The sequence below is a fragment of the Acinonyx jubatus genome, chromosome B2, assembly GCF_027475565.1.
Source record: "Acinonyx jubatus isolate Ajub_Pintada_27869175 chromosome B2, VMU_Ajub_asm_v1.0, whole genome shotgun sequence".
NCBI classification, from domain to species: Eukaryota; Metazoa; Chordata; class Mammalia; order Carnivora; family Felidae; genus Acinonyx; species Acinonyx jubatus.
In genome coordinates this window covers 109273889-109290748 of record NC_069385.1, presented here as the reverse complement: position 1 = coordinate 109290748, position 16860 = coordinate 109273889, and the positions used below count along the sequence as shown (strand labels likewise).

The following is a 16860-nucleotide window of genomic DNA, read 5'->3' as shown; positions in this document are numbered from 1 at the left end:
GTCATTTTGGAATCGTGTTGACCATTTGTTTTGTGGTCCTGGCAAAGTGCAGCTATAACTCCAGGTCCCCTTACATGTGTCTATAGGGACCGAAATGCCATCACCCAAAGACAGAAGTAGTTGTATCTACTCCCACCCTGCCCTAAAGCCTCATTCCACAGCCCTCTGCTCCAAGGGAGAAACCAAACTGATACTAGCATCTAATTTCTGTTTTCAGACTATTTCAGAGCAGTAATTAAAAAATTAGCTAAAGGTAACACTAAGAGGGGTGCCTGGCTGGATCAGAACACTTTTGATCTTGGGGTTGTGAGTTTGAGCCCCAAGTTGGGTATAGAGATTACTTACATACATAAGTAAATAAACTTTAAAAAGAGAGAGAGAGAGAGAACACTAAGATATCAAGACAAAGTGGAGGTCTTGCCTGTTTGGTTTTCCCATTTGTCACCCACCAAGCAGCTACTTTTTCAAAGAGGTTTAAGCTTCTTGTCTGGAAGCCATGGTTACTTTCACAGGAAGCCCCCTCAAGTGCGGTGCTTCTGCGTGTTCCTGGACACGAAAGACTGGTTTGCTGGGCTCAGCTGGATTTGCACTTGACCCACTGGGGGTCTGCCATATAGTTCTTCCTGTCTCATTCACTCATTAGTGTTCTTTTTGCTCCCATTCCCAGAGGGTTTTCAGGCTGATTTCTGTTGTTCCTTCAAACCTGATAAAGCTGCTCATGAGACACAGTTTGGCCGGAGTGACCAGCATGGCAGTAAAGCGCCCAGCTCTCTGCACCTGACAGCCAAGGCCCAAAGCCGAGAACCGACGAATCACGACCAGTTTCATCTAGTGCCTAATCACATCGTGGTCTCCGCAGAAGGAAACGTTTCTAAAAAAACTGAATGCCTCGGCAGAGCACTGAAATTTGACAAAGTGGGCTTAGCACAGTACCGGAGTGCATCCGAAGAGAAAACAAGCCGGAGAGAGTCCACGAAGGCCAGCGAGTGCTCTCCCGGCCCCGAAGGGCACCGGAAAACCTCATCCAGACCAGATCACGGTACTGAGAGCAAACTCTCAAGCATCCTAGTAGATTCTCACTTGGAGATGACGTGTAACAATTCCTTCCAGGACAAAACTCTGAGGAATTCTCCAAAGAATGAAGTTTTACACACAGACATCATGAAAGGGTCGGGCGAGCCCCAGCCAGACCTCCAGCTCACTAAGAGTTTAGAAACAACATTTAAGAACATCTTGGAACTCAAAAAGGCTGGGCGGCAGCCCCAGAGTGACCCCACGGTTAGCGGCTCTGTTGAGTTAGATTTCCCCAACTTTTCTCCAATGGCTTCGCAGGAAAACTGCCTGGAAAAGTTCATCCCGGACCACAGCGAAGGCATTGTAGAAACCGACTCCATTTTAGAAGCAGCTGTAAATAGTATCTTAGAGTGTTAATAGCAGCAGCCCTCCCCCACCCCGCCCCGACACCCCGCCCCGGACAAGTTACATTCTTTCCTGGCAAAAGCAAATGGAAGTGTTCTCCTGTCTCCAGCCTGCTTGACCTTTCATCACAGGTTATTCTTTCTGATCTTCAATCCCATTCTTTGTTTAAGAGCAATACTCGTGGTGGTTACAGGGAGATCCTTTCGTGAAATTAATCCTTGTTAGAAAGCAGTCTGATAGGCCCTACACATTTCAAGTGTTACGAAAGTGCTTATAGTCATTTTCTTTGTGTGTTTGTTTACTTGTTTTATTATTACTATTTTTTAAAAAAAAAAAAAACACCATAACTCACTGAGATCACAGTACACTTGGCCCTCGGTAAAATTCTGACAATCATTAAGTCATTTGAAAAGAACAGACTTATTAAAGAAAATCAAACAGGACTGATAGAAGCTACTTTGTGAAAGAATGTCCCACTGCATCTCCAAATTTCGTTGTTTTGGGTTTGTTGTTGTTGTTGGAGGGGAGACTGCACGGTTGTCCCCCCCACCCCACACCCCGCGCCCCACCCCGGGCCACCTCTGAGCAGTAAGTTGCCGGCTGCTCCGCCAGGGACCCCACAGCCCCGAGGAAGCAGCCAGTAGCACACAAGCAGGGCATTCGCAGGGCTTCCTTGTTCATCGTCTGAGAGCTTTTCCGATGCTCCTGGAGCAAAACCTCATGCTTTTCGGCATACGCGTGTTGAGTTTCATCTAGGGAATGCTCTGTTCTTAGTTGCAACGGCACGACTTGAGAAAATTTTCACCAGGCTGAAATAAAGGAAAATGGAAACGAGTTAAGTGGCACAGTGTACAGGGGAGGCCGGGAGAGAGCCTTGAGGAGGATACTATGTATATATGTAAAAGCATATATATGTTAACTATTGAGAAAAAAAACAAGCGTTTTGCATTTTGTAATTGGATATAGTCAACGTATGCTGTACGTTTTTGTTGCTGGGTTTCCTTTCATTTAACCTCTCCGCACCCTCTCCCACAAATAGCCAAGCGTCCAAAGCACTTTCATTTGAAAACTGTGTTGTAATACTTCAGTTTAAACTCTAAGGGGACTTTGGCCTTGTTTATGCTTCTTGTCTGAGAACAGTAGTCACCCCCCGGCAGCAATCATTACCAAAACACAGACAAACCAAAGTTACCAGCCAGCCCCCCACTGAAAGAAAAGAGCTGAGACACAGGATTCCCACTTGAGAGCCAAAGGACACGCCCTGTCACGGTCTGTGTGTGGCCCGTGTTCCTATTAGTGAACATGACTTACTGCTTTATTTATATTTCTTTTCAGGGAGCTTTCCCCGTTTTCCTTCCTTGTGTTCGTGCCCCAGTTCATCCCATCTCGGCTGTTACCTTCATTCCCAGTGTCATTGTAACCAGCCCTTCTCTCCTGTCATTGGGAAAGCGACATAACGGTATTTCGTATGCACTCTGCCCCACGTGCGCGTGCACGTATCTGAGCTATTGAGATCAGGTCATTCTGGTGACAGTGTGGACCCACCCATTCTTCCTCCCATGTGCACGCACTCTCTCATTTATCCTATTGATCTCTCTGGCTTGAGGGGTTGCACCCACTGGTCTCCACTCTGACGCATTGCCAGCACCTGTTTCTGGCTGTTGCCAGAATGGGGATGACCCCATTGTCATCATGTTGGGCGCTTCTTTTCCAGATTGGCCTGCGTTGGAAAGGAAGGCTTCTGATTATTGGAAAACACGGCAACAGAAGACCCAGACTCTCTCCCTGCCCCTCTGTCCCTGCACTCAAAGAAACCTCTCTCAGCCAGCCAGCCTTCATAAAAGCGAAGTTCCTTCTCCCCACCCCCACCCGCCGGCCAATAGAACTTGGAAAATCTGGGCCATTTTAGGGTTCCCATGTTTTCCTTATTTGTGCCAACGTCCAAATTGCAGATTTCCCCTTTTTTCCTGTATTGTAACATATTAGAAGGATAAGTTGGTATTGCCAGTTGGAACTTTCTGTTTGGGCCGCCTGGGGTAACACCCTGCCCTGAACCCCATGATTTTATAGGCTCTTCTTCTCTTAGGACTCATGCTCCCCTCATTCCTAGCAAGACTTAAAGGTGGTCCCTCCTAATCAAATTCTTCTCATGGTGGAACTTTCTACCCGGAAGCCTTCACGTAGGCTACTGATGAGTTATGTTAATTATTGCCAATCAGTGGAATTCTTAAAAGATAAGCTTCGTGTACATTCATCACCTCCCTTTCTTCCCCATCCTGTCCTGCTACCCCAATCCCAGCCTTTCTGTATACCATCTCAAAGGGTCTTTTGAGCCCTAACACTTGTCTAGCAAATGGAGAGCCTAATTTACCAAAATGAAACTTGTAAATTTTTGTGTCCTTGTATGTAAGTTTACTTTCTATGGAGGAAAGATTCTAGATAATGACAAATGAAGATTACGAAATGTATTTACTCCTGTGATTAGGTTTTGCGCACATGGGTCATAACTCGCATGTGGAGCCCCCTCTGGCTAAGGGCCAGAGGGCTCCGCCTCGGACGGCCAGCTTTGAGTTGTTCAGGTTCATTAGTCAAGGTTAATTTTTTAGAACTACTTGTACTCAGTAACAAAAATCATCATCTTTTTTTTTTTCTGTTGTGGAAAAGTGTGCATTTGTTATTAAGCATTTGATTTTCTGTGTCCTTAAGTACTGCCTAAAGATAAAGCAAATTTTAAACTGGCAATTACGAAAAAGAACTATTTTAGCTCTGAAGAATTTAGTAGATTTTGTTAGATTAGGGAGGCCTTACAGACTGACTTGACTTATAGAGGATGCGTCACTCACTGTCAGTGTGGTGTGGGCTTTATTTGCTTAAATACCTTCATTTGTATAGTATGTCTCACTTGAAATTGCTTTGTATACATTTTGTAAAAATATTTATAAAATGTTTTGTAAAAAAAAGTATAACAAATCGCAGTTTATTTTGTTATGTTGGATAAATACTGTTAAAAGAAACCAGTCAGTAACTATATTGTTAATCCATGGTTAGGAAATGTTTAGTTGGAGATTACAAAATGAAACAACCATTGCAATACAGCCAAAGATTTGGGAAAACGCGCAACTGTGATTGTCTTGATTTTGCAAATAGGAATGGCTCTTTTCCCAGAAGAAAAAGGTAAGTAAGCGTTCAGTAGGAGTTCTACTGAAATAGATTTACTGTTCCCAAACAGGAGCCTAACTAGTGAGGGGATAGGGTTTTCATTGACTGGCCTTTCCAAACAGTTCCAGATTCAACAGAGTTGGTCGGTGAGAAAGTTTAGTCATGTACTTGTCGGGCCTCCAGCCCTATTCTTGTCACGTGGGTCCTTAAGGATGTCACGTGGGACCTTTAGGAAGGAAGTAAAAATGGGGCCATTTGAGAAGTTAGATAAATGAGCCTGAATCTGCAGAAGGTTTTCTTCACTGTATTTATTTTGTTTCAGTTAAGGACAAGAAGGCTAAGGCATAGGTACAGAAAACTGTTTTACACAAGACTTACTCCAGAATTAACATGTTTCTTAAAATTTTTCACATATTTATTTATTTTGGAGACAGAGAGCATGAGCAGGGGAGGAGCAGAGAGAGAGAGGAAGACACAGAATCTAAAGCAGGCTCCAGGCTCTGAGCTGTCAGCACAGGGCCCGACACGGGGCTGGAACCCACAAACCAGGAGATCATGACCTGAGCCAAAGTCGGACGCTTAACTGAGCCACCCAAGCGCCAACTTTTTTTTTTTTTAATGTTTCAGACTTAACATGTTTCTCTTCGCACACATTTGACCAAACTACACTGAGAAATACCTCTGTAACCTTAACTGTAAATTCTGAGGCGCTTCTGAGTTCTTGCCCTCACAAGAGGGATGCTACCCAAATTGTTAGAGAAACTACCATAGGGTGAAATGTATTTCTGGGGTGAAGGTCTAAGACTCCTTACATTTTTCTTTGGGGCCTAGGATCCCTTATGCTTGAATTGTGCCCCACCCGCACTCCCACCCCCACCCCTAAAGCAGCAGTCAGGAAATCAAGATTCTGCAGTAATCCACATAGAAGCAGGACGTAATAAGAATAATTACTGCTAGAATAATTGCATCACTGGATGGATCCCTTCATGTCTTTTACGCACTGTTGCTCTGATGCCAAGATTCTCTTGCTAAGGACAAATGTGTGCTTTTGTTGTTCTTTCCCCTCTTCAGACCATTTGCAATGGGAGTGTCCCATGAATGAAGAAGGAAGGATGATCTGGCTGCTTGGTTCGGATCAGACTCTGTTCCCCAGGGGCTTGCCCGGAGGAAAGACCAGGCATTTTCTCTAAGGATGGTTAAAGCCCTTGGTCCTGTTTATGGGGGGCGGGGGCTGTGTTCCAGGAAAGGGGCCAGTGGATTACTGGGGGCAAAGAGAAAAGGAAGAAAACAATCTGGGGGCACTGAAACAGATCGCTCAGACAACACTCTGGCTGTGCTGTCCTCAAGGGGCTAGGCCCTGGGTCCGGGCTCTGACTCTGCTTCAGCCTTGCCTCTAGGCTCTCAGAGACAGAGTGAGGGCTCCTGAGTACCCAGCTGAAGGTGGACAGCATTTGCCACCATACATTTTTTGAGCAGTTTACAGGCACCAGGCTAGATGGATAATTCAGGTATGACCTCTACTCTCAAAGAGCTCACAGTCTAGAGAGGAAACAAGCACACAAATAATTGCATTACATTTGGGAAGTGACTGGAGTTCGGGAGAGAAGAAACCGGGGCTAAAATTCTTCCCGACCTACCACCTCGGTAAAGTTACGATCTGTATTCCAGTGCCCTGCTTCTTAGTTCATCCTTAGTTACATTTGAGAAAAAGGTGTGATACTTTGTGCGGGAATGAAGATAAAGGCATTTTGTAATTATAGGGTTAAATATTATGGAGAAATCAGGAGCATTGTCATAGTATAAAGTGGATTCTGTAATATGAATCGTCTATGTTGCTGCCCACGAAAGGCCATTATAAGAAGCCCTAATCTGCATTTCTCACGGGCATATGCTGGAGCCTAGCCTTTGAAAACACTTGGAAAGGCATGAAGATCCTCGGAAAAAATCACTTGTGTGAAGGTCTGAGAAAGCAGTACCACAGAGTGGGCAGAAAGTGCTTTGGGCAGCAGAATCTAGAAATGGGTTCTAGTACCTCGTCTAACACATAATTAGATCTCGTAGTGCAACTTTCAGCCTCAACTTCCTTGCCTATGAACTGGGCAGATTTGTCCTGGTCCTCTACTTCCTGAGGTGTAAAATGAGGTGTTACTGAAGAAGTATGGAAGGTGGGAGAAGCTAAGAGCCACTGTCCCTGAAATAATTCAGAAAAGGTTCGGTTTTTCTGTTTTGTTTTTGGTCTTACCCTCCTGCACACTATGTACTTCCTACTCTAGCTTGCCTGCGTCTATCCTGGACCCTCAAAGACTGCTGGCCTTCACATGTTCTCTCCTTTTTCCTTCACACTTTTGCTTCCTTATGCTTGTTTTTCATCAGGATCAAAATCTGTTGGCCACGTTGTCTTCCCCAACTCCAGGCTCATCTGATCTCTTTCTCACCTGTGTCCTGGTAACCTCATGTCACTCTCTGAGGAAGCAACAAGGAAAGCTGGAAACATAACAAAAGTCAACTTCCTGAAGTCTCATAACTGTCCCTCAACTGTCCAAATAATCCCAGAGTGCAGACAATACAAAAGTAACCTATTGTGGAATATGCTGGGAAAAGAACCCTGGAGTCAATTCAGAGAGCCAGCAAAGGTTTGCCCTGAAAGGACTTTTTTTTTTCTTTTTAATGTTTATTTTTGAGAAAGAGTGAGATAGAGTGTGAGCGGAGGAGGGGCACAGAGAGAGGGAGACACAGAATCCGAAGCAGGCTCCAGGCTCAGAGCCCAATGTGGGGCTCAAATTCACGAACCGTGAGATCATGACCAAGCTGAAGTCAAACGCCCAACCCACTGAGCCACCCAGTCAGCCACCCAGTCTCTTTTGAGGGACAGTGAGAAAGGGCACGTGCAAGGGTAAAGGGCAGAGAGAAAAGAAGAGAGAAAATCCCAAGCAGGCTCTGCACTGACAGCGGGGCTGAATCCCACGAACCATGAAATCATGACCTGAGCTGAAATCAAGAGTTGGGTGCTTAACCAACTGAGCCGCCCAGGCACCCCAGGAAAGACAAAGATTGAAGAAAAGACTGAAGAACCATTAGGCTTGAGAAAGACAGGAACAAGGAAACTCCAGATCTTAGTAGGTGGAAATCCTTAAAGTCTTGCCCCAAACCTATGTTTCTTCCATTATCACTCTGCTCAAGATTCAAAACCCAAAGAAGTTTAGTGTCTCATGCCCCCTCCCACTAGGGAGATGGAAGGAGTTTAAAAGATCTTCAGAGACACCCCTTCAACTTATGTATTGGGAGGACAAACATTTAGATTTGATACCCTACCCTACTCCATGATTGTACACGATGAAGTAGAGACCAGTCCACAAGAGAAATGGGATGCTGTTAGGAAATGGAAATGGTCATCAGCAAGTCAACAAAGAAGAAAAACACCATTAAGATTTCAGGACATGAAAACCTACCTCATTGCGTATAGTTGCATAGTCTTAATCATTCCCAAAAGGGGCCTGTGACAACAGGCCATTCCCCATTCTCATTCGATATCCTCACTTCGAAATAAAAAGTCTTGTATCTTGCCTCACGCTGGGTCAATGCTCAGTAAACATGTATTCACTTAGTGAATAATTTTGGATTGAGGAGGCCTCTATCACTTTTCCTCTGCATCTTGTGGAATGATGGCTTTGGCACTGAGAATAAGTACTCTCTTAGCGCCATCTGCTGGCTTCGGAAAACCTATCTTGAATTGTGGCCTCCAAGTCTCTTTCAGCCACTGTTAATAGCCCTGAAATTCCTTCTCTCCTACTACCCTCAGTACCAGAGGACCTACCTCTTATCTGTAGATAGTTACAAAATATTAACCTATTTTTGTTCTTTGATTACTATCTAATAAACGTTTTACACTTTGGTGACCCTTGTTTTTGCCTTTTTACAAAGACACATGTGAAGTGCTAAGTTAGTGAGGAGTCTCACACCAGTCTTTGATTCCAAAGACTATGTTGTCCTTCGACATTTATTCATCAGGTAATGAGCTCTGTGTATGGCACTCTCTCTCTGGTTGGATTAGTTACAGAGCACGTACCAATATGATACTTTGAGGTTAGCTAAAAAGCACCTGCAGGTGCCCACTATTGTGACAGGAGCTGTAGCAGATGGAGAAGTATGAGATAAGTTCCCTGCCTTCAGAGCACCCAATCTAATTAGGGACACAATAAGCCAAACAGTACAGGATAAAGTCTGCGGTGATGCCTATAAGTGCCGAGGGTCAAATAATGACGTTGGGATAAATATATATACTGTACTAAACATGTGGCAATGCCTGAAGACATTTTTGTTTGTCACATCTGGGGCAGAGGTGCTACTGGCATGTAGGGGGATGCTGCTAAACGCCCCACAAAGCCCGCCATGATAGAGAATGATCTGGCCCCAAAAGCCAGTAGTGTCGAGATTGAGAAACCTACACTAGACCTTTAGGAACCGCCATGAGCAAGGCAGCCATGGTCCCTGCCCTCCTAGTATCATGAAGAAATCTTAAAAATATAATAATGGGATGAAGGAATTTAGAAAAAAGGAAAGAGACTAGTCTTGCTAAAGTGCAATCCATAGACCTGAAGGATGACATCACTTTGAAGCATGTTAAAAAAGTGAGTATCAACTCCCCCCTCCCCCACAAACTGAATTTAAAATCTGCATTTTAGGGGCGCCTGGGTGGCTCAGTCTGTTAAGCATCAGACTTCAGCTCTGTTCATGTTCTCAGGGTTTGTGGGTTTGAGCCCCAAGTCAGGCGCTGTGCTGACAGCTCAGAGCCTAGATCCTGCTTCGGATTCTGTCTCCCTCTCTGTCTTTCTGTGCCCACCCCCCCCTCCCCCCCACAAATAAACATTAAAAAAAATTTTTTTTAATCTGCATTTTAACAAGACCACCAGGTGACTGCTATGCATATTAGTGCTAGAGGCACTGCACTAGAGGTTTCCAGAATACAGGACGTCGGTTATTTTTGTTTCATGAAGACCAGGAAAAAAGGAAGCAAATTCCAGGTGGTGAGAGCTGTACGAGGGAAGATTCTGACATGACAAAGAGGAATTTCCAGTTTTCGATTCAGCACTGATAACTAACCTAGTGTCTCCTGCTGCGTGTCCTACACTCAGACACTGTGCTAAGCGCTTTACATGGAACATTTCACATAATCCTCGCAACGCTATCGCGTAGGTCCACTTTATGGGTAAAGCAAACCACTGTACAGAGGGGTTAAATAACTTGCTCTGGGTCCTGCTGACGGAGCCAGGCTGACAGAACGGAAGCCTTACCATCCGAAATCGTCCACAAACACCTCCACCCACACGTGAGAACCAAAGTCACAGGGGCCCCAGCTCTCGCCATCCAGCAAAAAGCCTCTCCCGCCAGACGGTCTCCCTTCCCGCACACGCGCAGCCGAGGGGAAGCGGAAGGAGAGGCGCGCCCTCCACACCGGAAGTCGTAGGAAGTGGGAAGTGTTTATTTACAGCCCAGCCAACGGCATTAGCGTAAAGGAAGGGGGCGGGATTTCGAAGATGACACAGACCCTAGAGTGCTCGAAAGCAGTGCGAAGGAAGCTTTGTGTAATTTTCAGCAAGGAATCTGTGTTAGCGAGACCTCAGCGGTTCACTGCAGCTAACTGGCAGGACTACCCATGTTATAAACCTTGAGCTAGAAGACACATCTCTATGGTCAAGTACACATAGAGCGGTCCTTTCTTCCCCACGTGGTGGGGCTGCGCATGAGCAGTAGCCGGTAGCCACAGCTTTGGAAACATGGCGGAGCAAGAGTGAGTGTTTGGGGTTTGAGTCTCTCCAGTGGGGTCTTGAGCATCCGGTGCCATCCACGGTGTTTATTCCTCAGTGGCGGAAAATAAGGATACCTGTGGACTGAAGGAAGAGAATAGTAAAGACTCCAGATTACAGAGAGTGGGGTGAACAGCAAGGAGCCGTAGGATTCGGCCTGCCGCTCAGGTGGAGGGAAGCCGCCGTCAAATTCGGGTTACCAACCTTGGGGGCAGGCGGGAGAGTGCTAGTCTTGGGTTCACCCAGCTTGACTTGAGTATTGCCCGTGCAGATAGGTCTGTACCCGCCCCAGCCCCACGGAGTTTTACTAGGAACGTGTAGCTGTTAGTGTCTTTAAAAGGCTGTGACAGTAAAAGCTTCATGGAGGCAGAGGAGGACTAGTGGCCAAGGGGTTCGTGACTTCTTACTGCTTAGAAAAGAGTGAATGTTAAGGGGTCCGTTTTGAGGACTGGTGTCAGACACCACAGTTTGCAGGGAAGTCTGTCTTTCGGAATTTGAAGAGAGTAATGTTTCTCGAAGCCCAAGAGATGGTTTAGAAGCTCATTGAAAATATGTTCTTTAAACATGATCTCTGATTGCAATTTTCCGTATCAGGCAAAGAAAAAAGATTCCTTTGGTTCCAGAAAATCTCCTGAAAAAGAGGAAGGCATATCAGGCCCTTAAAGCCACTCAAGCGAAGCAGGCACTTTTGGACAAGAAGGAGGTAATGATGGGGCGGGCACCAAGAGAAGGGAATTAGAATGTATTTGGTGAGTTATATCTAGCATGTGTTGAACTAGATTTGGTATGGACAGTCCCTTTCCCCGTCAATTCTATTACAGCAGGTATACAGTTCATGTCTTCATTTAACAAATATTTCTAATTTTCTGCGGATAAAATGTTTGAGTAGTTTGTTAAGGAAAAGTGGAGGAGATGTTGTACTATTTGGGTTCACACCAAGTGATTTGAAAACCAAACATTCTCTTTACTTGAAGAAAACTTTTTTTTTTGTAATGTGCCAAAAAATTTTTGCTACTTGCTAAACGTTTTGAAAAGATACTTATTTTGGAGTCTGGAAGATGAAACAAGCTCATGCTTATTCTGTACTTTATGATCCTTAACACAGTGTTAGGTTCCATAAATGTTTGTTGGTAACGTTGGCTAACAGCATGTAAACTAACTTGTTTATTTATGAGACTTTTTTTTTTTGTAGTTTCTGAGGTTTCAAAACTCCTTGGGTATCTCGTTTTTGCCTTATCTAGAATAGACGATAGTTTGCTTCTTTTTGCGGAACATAGTGGGAAATACACTCTATGGATAGTGACCAATGAATTACTGTTGTGGAAGTAAAACTAGGGGCACAGAATGGTGATGGTGGTCTGCCTTTTCTGTAGCAGAAGAAAGGAAAAGAGGTCAAGTTTAAGCGACTGGAATGGTTCCTACATGATTCCTGGCGGCAGCAACGCGACAGGGTGCGCCTCAGACGACTAGAAGTGAAACCTCACGGTTTGGAAGTGCCGGATAAACATTCCTTGGCCTTTGTTGTACGCATCCAAAGGTGAGGAACTTACCAGATTCCGTAGGCTGGGGCAAACTACTGGTTCAGCTTTAGGCCCCTTTCTAGGGAGATGAGATTTATAATAGGCTTTAAGCCACTAAGACAAGTTGTGCTAGGAACTTGGGGTTTTTCTCTTTAAGGTTAAGGAGACTGATGTGAGCAAATACACATGAAAATATTCCAAGTGCAATGAGGGTCAACTACTGCAAGGGCAGTACTGGTTGTGGACCCTCTAAAGCAGGAACTTGAAGCTGAGACGTGCAGACGTGGGAGGAATTCACGAGTGTTGGGGAAGGCTTTCCAGGCATAGATGCAGAAAGTCCTGAACTGTGGGAATCAAGGCATCCTTCTAGGAACCTAACCAAGGTCAAGCGGATGGAGCATATTCAGTGCTGGGGAGAGCTCATTAAGCTTTTTCCTCATTGAGGCGTACTTTACCCAGTCTGTCTGCATGTACAACTGCCTCTTCCTATTTCCCCTACCCAGTCATCCAAACCAGAAACCTGTGGGCTTTAAATGTCTTTGAGCCCTCTTTATTAACCTCCCTACCATTTCCCATAATCTCTCCTGGACCATCGGATTAGCTAACTGGGTTTCCCTGCCTCTGGTATCATGCTTTCAGATCCGTCTGATATGCTCTCCTCAGTGATTGTCAATCAGGAAGTTGATTGTGTCTCTTGTACCTAAAATCTTTTCGTGCTTTTACTACCCGCAGAGTCCAGCTTCCTTTGCTTGACATGCATAGCCCTCCACACTCAACTCCTACACACCCACAAGAAATCAGGGCCCATTCTGTTCCTATAGCATTGCCCCACATCATGTGAGAATGACCTGTTTACATAGCTGCCACCTTCTGACCTTACCTGTGAGGCACAGTCTGTGTCTTGCTCTCTGGATGCCCTGTAGTGGCAGTCATTTCATAGGTCCTTGTCGGACTGACAAAAACTGAATAGAACCTGACTTCCTCTGTCGTTCATTTCAGGATTAATGGGGTGAGTTCGCTGGTGCAGAGGACCATTGCAAGGCTTCGCCTGAAGAAGATTTTCAGTGGTGTCTTTTTCAGAGTGACCCCCCAGACCATAAAAACGCTGCGTATAGTGGAACCGTATGTGGCCTGGGGGTGAGTAAGGTTTTTGTGTGTGTGGATTCATATTAGATTGTATGTGAGCCTGATGAGAACATTAGCACGCGAGTGTTATCCTCCAGGGCTCGTGTTGCTGTGCTGAAGAAACATTTTGTGGTGACCACAGTTCCCAGAAATCAGCTGCCAGCCATAGAACTTTGGAACATGGGGCAGACAGAGCAGGAGGTGGTGCTGCTGCTGACGTGACAAGAAAAGTACCATGGCAGGGCTTGTTCGCTTGTAAGCTAAGGCTGAGTAAGATGGGTAGAAGAGAAGTTAATTCTTGGGAGTCTTGGGGCAGAGCTGGGGGCAGTGCTTGTGTAAGAGTAGTGTGTTCTTTCATGGGCGCCTGGCAGGCTCAGTCAGAAGAGCGTGTGACTCTTGATCTTGGGGTCATGAGTTCGAGTAGTCTTCTTTCAAACATTAAAACCCAGCAAGTGCTTGGATTTAGCCATCTTGAGTAGAGGATTCGATAAGGCCAAAGTCCTGGATTGTAAGCCAGTGTTTGTTTTATTTTTGCCTCGGAAAGTTTTTTTTTTTTGCACAGTGAACATTTCTATCCATAAATTGTAATTTTTAATTCCATAGGGCCACTCTGGTTTTTTCCTTGCTTGTGTACTTGCAGGCATCCCAGCTGCAGCGTGATTGCACTTCTTGGTGGGGAGAAGGGGTAGTAGGAGAATCCCTTCAGCCAGGCTGCAGGACTGAGTGACCAGTGTATGCAGTGTGCCAGGGGCTGATAAGGCTGTACTTTATTCTGCCTCACATAGATTTCCAAATCTGAAGTCTGTCCGGGAACTCATCTTGAAACGTGGACAAGCCAAGGTCAAGAATAAAACCATCCCTTTGACAGACAACACAGTGATTGAGGAGCACCTGGGTGAGTGTTGCATCTTAGGGGTCAGTTGGGCAGAAAGCAAGGATCTCTGGTGGTCTTGATGTGGAATTTAGGTACTGGTTTTTTTGGAGTCCCAAGAACCTACCAGAGTGCCCAGCTCTGAGCATATAACAGCCTCATAGTATATACTGGGGAAATGTTGAATAAAGGAATCTGTATCCTTATGTTTCCCAGGGAAGTACGGTGTTATTTGCTTGGAAGACCTCATTCATGAAATTGCCTTTCCGGGGAAGAATTTCCAGGCCATTTGTGACTTCTTACGTCCTTTCCATCTCTCAGTGGCCCGTCATGCTACCAAGAATAGAGTGGGCTTTCTCAAGGAGGTGGGCTTACCAGGCTATCGAGGCGAACGCATCAATCAGCTCATTCGGCAGCTGAATTAAACCCAGGTGAGGCAGGGCTGAAAACTGGCCTTGGGCTGATGTGATGGTCCATTCTTTGCCACTTAAAAATTCTTTTTGCATTTACCAGTATCTGAGAGTAACTTTGGCGTTTGAGTGGTAGAGGGCAGGGAGAGACTGGTATCTACAAGTCTAACAGATGGAAATATGTTTGAAACAGTGAATGCCTGGTTAGGACATGGGGCATTCCCATGTGTATTCCAACAATCAGAGGCTAGAAAATGTTGAGTAACAAAAAAAATCTTCTGTATTGCTGTGGTCATTTACCTGGCAATGGGGAGAGAATATTAACTAATTTCAGAAAGGATTTGAAGATACAAACCATCTATTTTGTGGAAGGTATCTTAATTTTTTGAAATTGCTTAATCTTAGGTGCCAATTGTCATTAAATTTCTATTAATGAAGTTATGTTTTTCTTCCTCAGAATATCTGAAAGCACAGCACATTGGAGGTGTGTTTTGTCTTTTGGAATTGTTATCAGTATCTTCAAAGAAGATATTTTCTGCTATACCTTCAGAAACTAGAGGGCGGGGGGGGGGGGGGGAGTCGAGGAAAAGATGATGACGTTCTTGGCAGGCATGTCTCATCACAGCCCAGTTCCAAGAAAAAATGCCAGTGTGTTTTCCACGTTGACTACACTGTCACCCCATAAGTCAGCAGAGGACTCATGCCATGGAAGAGAGAATCCTGCTACGTCACATCTTCCATTCTGGGGTTTAATGTTAGTAAACGAGTATCCAAGCATGAATACAAGACAGCAGTGGGCCACGCTCAGGGACATACTTGAACCTGGGGGTTCTTGGGGCTTTGTTTTGGAAGGAATTTAAAATATAGTTACAAAGAAGAGCACAAACACGGTTCTCAGTTGTCTCTGCTGTGAGTCTGTTCTGACTTTTCAGTGACCGCTTTGTGAGCTCTCAGACTTGGCTGGCCTGAAGTGTATCTGGTGGCTTCCTTATCATAGCCTGCGGTCGATTTAGTCCTTTTCTCTAGCTCAGGATTTTAACCTTTTCTTGGGTCTATGAGAAGGGAAGGACCCTTTTCCCAGGAAAATACATACACTCAAATTATTGCTTGGAAATTTTTATGTTCATAGATTTCTCTTAGGGACCATGCACCTTATGTGAGGAAGTCCTGCACTATCTGGATTGACCACCTGGGCCCTGACCTTGTTAGTCTCCTCAGGTCCCATGTCCTGTGGAAGACCAAAGCTTACCAAGATAGCTTTTTCCCTTGGAGCCAATTGGGTATTTCCTATTAGGGTCACAGTAGTGGATCCCGGAGCCCTCTGTACCATCTGCCTCAGGGAAATGCTCCCCATTTATTTCTGCTGGGCTTCAAGATGGGATGTTCTTGGTTTGGCATGGATGAAATTAGTACTATTAGGTCTTTTAGGCCCCAGGCAGCCTTTATTGAACCCTCTCCTTGCATAGTCTAGACTCCAAAAGTATTGCTCTCTACCCTGCTGGTAACCATGTATAGACCACCACTAGGGCTCCTGGGGACATAGACCTAGAAAGGGAATCTGATCCTGCTTGTGTTTTATCATCAGTGCCCCCCTCCTAGGTGGGCCTTCCTCTGTTCCTGTCACGTCATTGCCTCAATTGCCATGTGAGAAGTTGGTGAGTGTGCCAGGCATAGGTTAAGACTTGAAAATGTTTAACCACTGTGTCCCCTGGTCCCTTATGATCAGCTTTGCTGCACTTTTGGCTCATGGGGCCCTCAAACACAGCTGTGAGGTTGAGTTAGAACAATGCCTTAAAATGCGCCAGGTTATGAGGTAATTAATTAGGTTGGTTGGCTCAAGAATTAACCTGCCAGGAATAGATGTTAGAGCTTACTCATATTTTAAAGCATTGTGAAATCAAATTACTTTAAGATGACGTATCAAAAGCCATGGGAAAAGAGCATTTGTGAATGTGGATGCCCAGGGTTTCTACTGCAGGTACGTTTTATAATAAATACAGGAAGGGGACACCTGGGTGTCCTGATTTCTACTTAGGTCATGATTCCAGGGTCATGGGATTGAGCCTCACTTCAGGATCCACGCTGAGTGTGGAAACTACTTAAGATTCTCCGTCTGCCCCTCTCCCATGCTCTCTACCCCACTCCCCTTTCTCTGGGAGGAAAAAAAAAAGCTAAATACAAGAAAAACGTTTCCATTCTTGCCTGCAAAATGGAACTAATGAAGCATGTGTGCCTCACACAGTTGTTCAAAAGGTTAAGCAAAATAACCATTAACTCGGAATTCTATGTATATAAATAAGTTATAAAAAATGTACTGCTGGGGTGCCTGGGTGGCTCAGTCGATTAACCATCCAACTTTGGCTCAGGTCACCGTCTCGCCCTTGGTGAGTTGGAGCCCTGCATCTGGGTCTGTGCTGACAGCTCAGAGCCCGGAGCCTGCTTTGGATTCCGTGTCTCCCTCTCTGCCCCTCTCCCGCTCGCACGCTGTCTCTCTCAAAAATAACGTTTACAAAAAAATTAATGTACTGCTGTATCGTGCACTATGATCTACC

General features: G+C 45.1%; 2 protein-coding genes and 1 long non-coding RNA gene across 9 annotated transcripts in view; 2 read left to right on the top strand and 1 right to left on the bottom strand.

Annotated features, from left to right (window-relative positions):
- BICRAL (BICRA like chromatin remodeling complex associated protein) overlaps positions 1-3305 on the top strand; it is a 107742-nt gene extending 104437 nt beyond the window's left edge. For all 5 annotated transcript variants that reach the window (XM_053222793.1, XM_053222792.1, XM_053222794.1 and 2 more), the window contains one exon: positions 668-3305. In XM_053222793.1, the coding sequence (XP_053078768.1) occupies positions 668-1431 (764 nt within the window). In that variant the 3' untranslated portion in view covers positions 1432-3305. The remainder of the gene's footprint in view (positions 1-667) is intronic.
- LOC128315634 (uncharacterized) lies at positions 1755-10090 on the bottom strand. The gene is made up of 2 exons (XR_008298608.1): positions 9870-10090; positions 1755-2228 (listed from the first exon to the last, which is right to left on the bottom strand). It is a non-coding gene; the product is annotated as an uncharacterized LOC128315634 (long non-coding RNA).
- RPL7L1 (ribosomal protein L7 like 1) lies at positions 10091-16787 on the top strand. 3 transcript variants are annotated; one of them, XM_015071252.3, is made up of 7 exons: positions 10091-10366; positions 10977-11085; positions 11756-11919; positions 12902-13039; positions 13813-13922; positions 14115-14329; positions 14766-16787. In XM_015071252.3, the coding sequence occupies exons 1-6, from the start codon at positions 10353-10355 to the stop codon at positions 14321-14323; spliced, it is 744 nt and encodes a 247-aa protein (XP_014926738.2). In that variant the 5' UTR covers positions 10091-10352; the 3' UTR covers positions 14324-14329; positions 14766-16787. The 3 variants fall into 3 exon arrangements, with proteins under 3 accessions (XP_014926738.2, XP_026913535.2, XP_014926739.2); XM_027057734.2 differs by having other exon boundaries at positions 10157-10366; positions 14220-14329; XM_015071253.3 differs by having other exon boundaries at positions 10159-10366; positions 11759-11919.
- The last annotated feature ends 73 nt before the right edge of the window (positions 16788-16860 follow it).

What these genes read in the sequence shown, in the direction of transcription:
- RPL7L1 (XM_015071252.3), top strand. An exon ending in GAACCGTATGTGGCCTGGGG is followed by an intron (nt 13,040 to 13,812) that starts GTGAGTAAGGTT and finishes TGCCTCACATAG; the next exon opens with ATTTCCAAATCTGAAGTCTG. An exon ending in AGTGATTGAGGAGCACCTGG is followed by an intron (nt 13,923 to 14,114) that starts GTGAGTGTTGCA and finishes TATGTTTCCCAG; the next exon opens with GGAAGTACGGTGTTATTTGC.